Genomic DNA, 9355 nt, shown 5'->3' on the forward strand with positions numbered 1-9355 from the left:
ATTTGGGGCAATTTGGTGCCCCACTCAGCTGCTGTATACTGTGTATGCCTAGGGATGGCCCTGCTCGGGAGAGGTGGTGTCACAAATCCACAGGATGAGAGCTGCACCCCAGCTGTTACCCAGGCTCTTGGAGGGTGCCCTTCAGAGTGGGCCTCACTGCCTCCTAGCCTGAGCCCCTGGGCTCCAGCCCTTCTGGTTCACACTGACATAGGCTCCTGCTCAGAGACTTTTACTGGCTTCAGGGACCAGTGCCCCAGCCAGTGTTTGCAGTGACTAAAGCAGCGTTTTCAAAACAGCTGGATTTGTCATTCATCTGGCACACAGCGAAGTCCTTAGCTTAGCAGAGCCACAGAAAGGTGGGACCAGAGTAAACCAGTGGTCAGACTATAGTGGGTTCCATCTCAGGCTCTGACTCCTTTGTGAGTGGTGGGAGAGAGCAGCCAGCTTCCTCCAGGAGCTCACACTTTCTCCTCTGCTGATTAGGTCTCGATTCTTTTGTCCTCAAGCTGGTCTGGGCTCAGGTTCCCTGCTGAGAGGTGGGAGGAAAACCTCCTTGTGGTCCTTGTTTTGTAGGTGTCAGGGTTTTGGTCAGTGAGGTTTTTCCATTGTCTCTTTGAGCCCTTTGTTGATCTGGGTCCGTTTCAACCAATTCCTTAATGACCCTGTTTGCTGCAGCCCAGACGTCAAGGTGACACCCACACCTTATGTGCTGTAGTGCCCTCAAGAGAAGACTTAACCCCTTTCCCTTCACTGAGTAACAGGTCTGAGTACAGAGGGAAACTGAGGTAGAGGTAGGATTCCTAACAATTACAGAAAATTCAAACTTTGTCATGGGAGGGGTAGATGCTGATGGGTGGGTTCCACAGCAGATCAGATCTCTGAAGCCCTTTGGGGTTGGAGTGGCCAATGGGGTTTAAGGTTGTGGATAGTTCTCTGAAAACATCCACTCAATGTGTAATCAAAAAAGTGAACAGAATGTTGGGATTCGTTAAGAAAGGGATAGATAATAAGACAGAAAATATCCTCTTGCTTCTATATAAATCCATAGTACGCCCACATCTTGAATTCAGTGTACAGATGCAGTCACCCTATCTCAAAAAGATCTACTGGAATTCTAAATAATTCAAAGAAGGGCAACAAAAATGATTAGGGTTTTGAAAGGGCTTCCCTATGAGGAGAGATTAATAAGATTGTGACTCTTCAGCTTGGAGAAGAGACAACTAATGGGGGATATGATAGAGGTCTATAAAAATCATGATTGATGTGGAGAAAGTAAATAAGGAAATGTTGTTGTTTACTCCTTCTCAGAACATAAGAGCCAGGGGCCACCCATTGAAATTAATAGGCAGCAGGTTTAAAACAAACTAAAGTATTTCTTCATACAACGCCCAGTCAACCTGTGGAACTCCTTGCCAGAGGATGTTGTGAAAGCCAAGACTATAACAGGGTTCTAAAAAGGAACTAGATAAATTCATGGAGTACAGGTCCATCAATGGCTATTAGCCAGGTTGGGCAGGGATGGTGTCCCCAGTCTCTGTTTGCCAGAAGCTGGGAATGGGTGACGGGATGGATCACTTGATGATTCCCTGTTCTGTTCATTCCCTCTGGGGCACCTGGCACTGGCCACTGTTGGAAGATGGGATATTGGGCTAGCTGGACCTTTGGTCTGACCCAGTCTGACTGTTCTTATCTTATGTAATCATTGTGGCATCAGCTCTGGCAGGACGTTGGGCTGCTGGGCAGGGAATGAGAAACCACAAATCACCCCCCTACCCCTGACCTGTCCTGCTTGGTCCGTCTTGGCTTTCTGATCAGCTGCAGAGTCTGGAACAGGGAGGAGACCAGGGCCAGGACCTCCGTCCCGGCTCCACTTCGTTGCTGCTGGATCAGACCCAGTCAGACAGAGGAGCCAACCTCAGCCCAGCGCCTGTAACAGCGTCTCTAGCCTGAGTGTCGCTGAGAGACAATGGGGCCAGCAACTGGGGCTGCTGAGAGCGAAGTGCCGTTGCAGGAGTTGCGTGTTGATGGCAATGGACACCTGGAGGCTGGCGTGGAGCCAGGTAATGGGGTGTTGCCGCCTGGGACCAGGCTGGAGAGTGACCCTGAGGCTGCCCCACATGGGGCCATGTTCTCAGTGGCAGCAGCCAGTGCCTAGCAACCTCCTGTCTGTGGGCAACAGGGACTGGATCTCCCCCAGTGGCTCTCAGGGCACCGATCCCTGGCTCACAGCTGCTGTCTGGCGCACACAGCGGTGGCCATGGGTCTGTGCAGGGGCCTTTTGGGCTGGATGTGTCAGACCCCCTGTGACAGCCCTGGCCTATCTCTGCCTGGTTTGTTCTCCCCCCTTCTCCTGTGTATGGCCGGTGTGAGACCCCAGTGTGAGGGGACAGGTGCACTCAGCAGTGTGGACCCAGCCAGCGCTTGGCAGGGGGCACAGGGGGGAGGGGGAGGCAGCTTGAGGTCCTGCAACCAGAACAAATGGGTCCTTGTCTCTGTGCCCCTGGACTCACCAGGCCATGTGACAGCCTGGCTGGAGGTGCCCAGGGAGGGCTCTGGGCTGAGGGGAAGGAGGGACTGTTCTGCCAGCCCCAGCCTGCCTGAGCCCCCGGGCTCCTCTCCCAGAGCGTCTGACAGAAGGAGCAATCGACAGAACTGGGCATGTTCTAGGGCAGCTCGAGACGAGTCCTTGTGGCCGGCCTGATGGGGTCTTTGTGTTTCAGAACCTTGTCATAACTGCAAGAAAAGTCAGACTGGACCAGTTGTGGTTGCACTGATAGTTGTATCATCTGCTTTGATCGCCGTCATCATTGCTCTGGGAGGTGAGTTCCCAGCTTCCACCCTGCTCCCTTCCTCTCCCCTCCCTCTACGATCTCTGTGAATCCCATTCCCCTGGGACCTACCACCATCACTCTCTCTTCCTCGCCTATCTGGCTTCTGCCCTTGAGACTGAGGATTCCTGGGGGATGTTCTTTCATGACCCTCCTCCTGCTCCCTCCCAGACCCCTGTACCTGGGCACTCTCTGTGTTGGACGATCTGACTGACATTAGCTCCCCCCCAGCCCAGCTCTGAGCACTTTGGGTCCAAGTCACTTTTACCATGTACCATGAAGCAGTCACTTACCAGGGTGTCCCATGGGACAGGGCGCAGAGCAGCGATGAGCCCTTTGCCTGCTCTGTGTTGCTTTGAGCCTGGCCTTCCTGCATCTTCAGGTCATGCCTGTGGCTGGGCAGCAGGTGCTGCCGTGTTATTGAAATGAGCCATAGAATTCAGTCTAGACCCCTCCATCAATGCAGTGTTGAAACCCACCAATCACTGATCTTGGCCATGAAGCGTCACTTAGCACCATTCACTCCCCCGGGCTGCACAGTCAGCACGTGCTAGTGCAGAGGGCGTGTGTTTGCTGTGAACATGAACCCTGCTGTACCTGCCAGTAGTCTGGGGCGGCGGGTGCTGTAAGATGGTCAGGGGGGTGGGATTTAGCTGTGGGCCCCAGGAGGGTTTAGCAGCTGGCAGAGGGGATTGAATCCAGGTCTGTCTGCATTAGGAATAGTCTGTGCCGATGTCATGACATCCGTGCAGTTGAATTGGTGCAGACCCAAAGCAGACGCACTGCACTGGTACACAAAGGAGCTTGCCTGGGTGCAGTTCGCTGCAGGAGTTACCAGAGTGAGCCACACTGCTCCAGCAGGAGCGGCGCCAGGGTTTTTGGCACCCGTGGCAGAGGTCCTTCCGCGCTCCCGGTGTTTGGGGCACTTCGGCGGCGGGTCCCGGAGTGAGTGAAGGACCCGCCACAGAATTGCCGCTGAAGACCCAGAGCTTGGAAGGACCCCCTGCCGCCGAATTGCTGCCAAGGGTGGCAAAATGCTGCCCCCCCCCCAATCCTGTCGCCCTAGGCGACCCCCTAGGTCCCCTAAACAGAAGTGCCGGCCCTGTGCTCTAGCGCATCTCCAGGAGGTGTTTGCCCTGATGGAACTGTGTCACTGTGTCACTAGTGCAAATTCCTCTGATGCAGATGGGCCCTGAATCCCGGCTCCCTGTGTAATGGCAGGCTGTTGCAGTTGGCAGCACTGGCTCTCAGTGTAAGGCGGGACCTGTGAGCTTAGGGTTGGTTACACTCCTACAATTGCAGAGAGCTCTGCAGAACACGTGGCATCTGACCTGGAGATGGATGGTAGAGACAGCCTGTGCCATCAGCTGTTAGTCACTGACTTCTCTGCTCAGTTCTGTAGGGGAGGGGTGTGGACTACTGTGCACTGCACAGTTAAATCTACAGGGCAAGACATGGCTTGCGATGAGTGCATGCTCTTTCTTTGATGATAGTGGCCTGATTTCCTGACTCTTCCAGACTTAGTGTCCGTTCCTCCCTGAGCGCCAGCCACATGGGAAGGCTTTAAAACCACTTACCCAGTTACGGTGGTGCAAAAAAAGGGTGATATGCTCAAAAATGTCTGGAGGGGTTTGAGTCGGACTCCTCTCAACTAATCAGGCCTCTCAAATATCTCTTGGATGTCAATTATGGGTGACCCCACTGCTGTTCTTTCCTGGCACTGAAAGGGTTACACTGTGTGAGGGCTTCCAGCAAGTGTCCTTCTTGCTGCTGTATTTGGGGAAAGAAAAGTCTGCAGGTAGGAGGTGAATTGAGTTACATCATTCCTGCTGACAAGGTAACTGGTCACTTCCTACTGCTGCGGTTTCTGATGCCACCTTGTGACTTTCATGTCCCTGTGTGAAAGTTACTGCACATTCTTCTGTTATTCACCTGCTGTTTGTTGCTAGGTTGAACATCCAGCAGTTGATCTTGTGCCTGGGATGAAATGCTCTGAGCTGTGTTAGTCCCTCCCAGGCTAGGAGTGTCCCTGGAATCCTCCCTGCCAGGCAAATTTACTGTGACAAACATCTCCGTCAACCTGCATCTGATTGCAGTGGACAGGCCCAGGCTGGGGATCGCAGTAGGCGTGGCATGTCGGTCAGCTGACTGCCTCTTTGGCTGCAGTCACAGTATCAAATACTCCAGCAAGAACCCTGGGGGTAGGAGTCCACCTGCCTTTTTGATTGTGTGCGTGTTTTTCAGAACTTCCTTTCATTGTTTTGCTTTTTGATCTAAGTTAAAATAAGTCAGTTAAGTACTTTTTTTTTTATTTTTATTTTTTAAATTAGGCATAAGTATCTATCTAAAGCTAAACCTCCTGGAGACAATGAACTCTTGTTCTTGTTTGTTACTGTTCTGATAAATTGGTATTTTAAAATATTTGACCGGTTTTTGACACATTTGACTGGTTAATTGAACGATTATTTTTGTACTAGTCAAATGCCCAATTCTAGATGCAGCTCTTACCTCACATGTTACTTTCTCATTCTCAGTGCTGGCATCTAAGCTTTCATCAGCTGATCTGTGCCCCCCTGCATGCACAGACGGCTGGATCGGGTACCGAGGGAAATGCTACTATTTCTCCGAGACTGAAGGGAGCTGGACCTACGTTCAGAGACTCTGCTCCTCCTTTGGTGCCTCCTTGGCTGGGATTGACAGTGAGCAGGAATTGGTGAGCGACTCTCTAATTGGGATACACTGTCCTTAGCACAGCAGCTGCTGCAGTAGGATGTGGGCTCTGCCCCTGCGGGGCAAGGAGCAGCTCTGACCCCTCTCGTGCTGGGAGGCCAGAGCGAATGGACTTCCAGCCGCTCAATGCTGGGCCAGGGCCCTGCTGTCTGTGTGTGACCACAGGGATTGCCCATTCTCAGCTGCCCCCTCCCCGAATAAGGAGACAGCCCCTGTCTAAGGCAGGGATGGCTCAGGCATCTCCTGGCGTGCTGGCTGCTGGACTGGGCCTGAGAACACAGGTAGCGCTCCTGCTTTGGGGATGGGAAAGGAGCAGCCAGCTGAGGATGGGGGGGGGGGATCCTCTCACATGGACCCCTCCCACTTCAGCTTGATTCACTCCCACCTCCTACCTTGCTATGGGGAACGGCAGCTGCTCTGTGAAAACAAACCCGGCAGCTGCCCCCAGCCCAGGGGAACTTGGGGTACAGGTGACTGGGAGCACAGGGGCAGGGAGGGTTAATACAGCCTGGGTGATCTTGTGCTTTGCAAGAGGGAAGGGGAAATCCAGTTTCCTTCTGAAAAATAAATTGAGCCCCTTCAGTGTGTGACTAGGATTCTCTGCAGTTCAGAGCCCTGAAGAGGGGGGCGGGGAAAGCACCAGAGCTGGGGTTGATCCATGCTGTCCCTCTTTCTTTCAGATGTTCCTGCTGCGCCATAAGGATATCCATGAACACTGGATCGGCCTCTGGAGGGAGCAGGGGCAGCCCTGGAAATGGACCAACAGCACTGAATTCAACGACCTGTGAGTCTGTCTCACCCTCTGTACTAATTCCCTGGGCTTGGGGATTCTGGTGTCTGAGCTGTTTGAGTTCAGCTGGACCCACCATTCAGTGGTAGTAAAACAGCCAGACACAACCCTAGTCCGTTCACGTACTGCGTGTATTAGAGACCAATGGGAGCCAGCCACAGCCAGAGGTGCCCTTGCAGTGTGCTGGGATTTCAGCTGGGACACTCGCTGTTCTTCCCCAGCCCTCATCTGAGACACACCATCCCTGTCACTGGAGCTAAAGAATCCACTTCTTTAACTGAAAACCCCTCCTGATTGATAAAGCTCTTACACAGGCCAGCCACTAGAGGAGGATGGAGACCCCCCACTTCTCTGGTCCGGGTTACTTCAGTACTTTGAAAAATCAGGCTGTTATGGCGCTGGGTCAGTGCTCCCCCACGGCCAGTCCCCATTCTGCTGTATTGGACCCAACCTTTGGATCCCCCCTGCTTCCAGCTCCACTGGGCCTGAATAGCTACCAGACACTGTCTCTAGTTCAGGCCTCTGTGGCACACTTCTGGGGTACAGACTCCCTGTCTGGTACCCTCCTTAGGATGTGTGACCCTGCAGTCCAGCTGCTGTAGGACCCCGAACCAGTGCTGAACCCTCCTTAACCTCCTTAGAGGCCATGCTGTCCCAAGAGCTCCACCTTCCACTCCAGAGTAACTCTGGGAGAGTCATGTGACGGTTACAAACAAGGAACTCCTGCTTTCGCAAAGGAACTTCTCAAACACACTCTTTTCCCTCTTCTCAATGGAAAGCTCAGGAGTTTTATAGATCAATGGAAGAGGAAACCCTGAATGCAATTTCCTCTTTCAGTGTCATCTTGATTCTGCACAGAGTGTTTCAAGGAGCAAGTGCCCCCCACTTTCCCTGCTCAGTCATCTGGTTCTGATGAGGGTCTGCCCCTCTTGTTAGAGGACTGGTCCCTTTTGAAAATTAGTCTCTCAAATTCTCTCCGTCCTGCTGGGGACTTTCCATTCTCCAGCACCCCCGTGGGCTGCTCAGCATAGAGGGGCACTAACAATTAGTGGTTCTGCAAAGCCCCCACTGTCCTGAGCTCTGCTCTTGAGGGGCTGTGAGAGTAGCTGCTCCGCACTCAGGCCTCCACTGTGGAGAACGGCTCCCCTGGCTGTGACTGGTGTGAAATACCCAGGCTCTGCCTGACTGCAGCTCTCTGGCTTCTGTGTTGCAGGTTTCAGATAAGAGGAGGTGGTGACTGCGCGTATCTGAATGACGAGAAAGGGGTCAGCAGCTCACGGTGCTACATGGAAAGACGGTGGATCTGTAGGCAAACCTGAGGTGTATGTGATGGGAAAAGGGACTGCACTGGAAGGGAGCTCAAAATAAGCCTCCTAGAAATGACACTGATACAACCCATACCTACTTGAATGAACCATGTCCCCGTTCATCAGCCTGGCCAACATCTCAAAATCGGGCAGTGGGGCCCTCAAGCAATAAGTGTGTGTCGTTTAAACTGTGGATTCTTTGTATGTGCCTTCTGCTTCTTAACCTTTCAACTCAGGGACACGTTGTCAAGCTTCTCTCTGCAGCTGAGAGGGTGAGATCTTATGAGAAGGATTCTCAGACACACACTGGGGAAGTAAGGGAAGGGGAGGCCTTGTTAGTTTAGACTCCAGAACAGCCTTTCTAAGGAAAGCAAAACAGAAAGAAAAATGAACATTTCAGCACTGGGGGAAGGGCAGTTTCTTGTGTTTCTGAAGCCTTCTGATTCTGTTTCTGAGCAAGTTGCAGTGTGCGCTGTTTGTAAGAGAAATTAATCAAACTGAAATGTAGTGCAATGTCCGTATAGCACTCATGCAGGGGAAGTTGAACAAAATTACCACGGTGAATTTCAGAGGCACAAGCTTTTAAGTGATGCAAAAACCAAGCTGAAAAGACAACAGCAGTGGCTCAGCGAGTTTGTTGTTACTATTATCATTATTATTACTGGGATGGATGTATAGTTTTTTTTTGGTTTTTTTTGTCTGTGAAAGAAATTTTTGACCTATATTGGCAGATATGTTCTTTAATTATTATTTGGACTTCTTTTATGTAAAGTATGTATTTTTAAATTTAGTTCAGAATTGTTGTACAGCCATCCACCTTTTACCAAAAAAGCAAAAGAACAAAAAAGACAAGAATGTGCAAATAACTTGTTTTATGTTCAGGTCCAGTAATGAATAAGCACAACTCTACCTTATATCTATTACTGAGTCTGCAAAAAACCCCTGTGTAAATATGCACATGTAAATTCACAAATCCTGGTGCCCTAGACGACCGCCTAGGTTGCCTAAATGGTTGCACTGGCCTTGGCTGGATGGTGCTGGGCTTCCCGGCCCTGGGGCCCCCTGTGTGTTTCATTGTAAATCCGCCTCTGATATTAGAAATGAACTCTAGGGTAAGAAAGGGGAGATGAACAAAAGTACTAAAATTTAGTGACAAGGAACGGCCACACAGTAGCACGAGAGCGTTGGAGGTGGCCATGCTGGCAAGTGACTGCTAGAATTCTATCTACTTTACTTACAAGAGCCAGTTGTCTCTCCAAATGCAGCAGCATTGCAAGGGTTAAAGGGGAACCATGCCCCAAAGCGTCCCCGGAAATTTACTGCTGTCATTGCCCCGAGGGAGCAGCAGTCGGGGAGTTACCCATAAATTATTTATTATTCATATTCAGGGGTGGTTTTATGTATTTTGCCGCCCCAAGAATGGCAGCCAGGTGGCTTTCGGCGGCGTACCTGTGGGAGGTCCGGCTAGTAACGCAGATTCAGTGGCATGCCTGCAGGGGGTCTGACGGTCCCATGCCTTCGGCGTGCCTGACGTCGTATTGCCGCCGACGCCGCGGGACCTGCAGACCTCCTGCAGGCAAGCCACCTAAGGCAGCCTGGCTGCTGCCATCACAGCCCCAGGCAGGAGCTTGGAACCCTGGTGTCTGGAGCTGCCCCTGTTCATATTACAATAGCACCTAGACCTCCCTCCCAACCTCTAT

General features: G+C 51.7%; 1 protein-coding gene across 1 annotated transcript; it reads left to right on the forward strand.

Annotated features, from left to right (window-relative positions):
* Nucleotides 1-1966: 1966 nt before the first annotated feature.
* LOC127033117 (C-type lectin domain family 2 member D-like) lies at nt 1967-7667 on the forward strand. The gene is made up of 5 exons (XM_050920921.1): nt 1967-2060; nt 2721-2819; nt 5414-5541; nt 6239-6342; nt 7562-7667. The coding sequence occupies exons 1-5, from the start codon at nt 1967-1969 to the stop codon at nt 7665-7667; spliced, it is 531 nt and encodes a 176-aa protein (XP_050776878.1).
* Nucleotides 7668-9355: the final 1688 nt, after the last annotated feature.

Source organism: Gopherus flavomarginatus, chromosome 12 (assembly GCF_025201925.1).
Source record: "Gopherus flavomarginatus isolate rGopFla2 chromosome 12, rGopFla2.mat.asm, whole genome shotgun sequence".
NCBI lineage: Eukaryota > Metazoa > Chordata > Testudines > Testudinidae > Gopherus > Gopherus flavomarginatus.

Coding starts and splice junctions, on each gene's coding strand:
- LOC127033117 (XM_050920921.1), top strand. CDS start 1,967: ATGGGGCCAGCAACTGGGGCTGCTGAGAGCGAAGTGCCGTTGCAGGAG. Junction 2,061..2,720: donor GGAGGCTGGCGTGGAGCCAG/GTAATGGGGTGT, acceptor TTTGTGTTTCAG/AACCTTGTCATAACTGCAAG. Junction 2,820..5,413: donor CGTCATCATTGCTCTGGGAG/GTGAGTTCCCAG, acceptor CTGCATGCACAG/ACGGCTGGATCGGGTACCGA.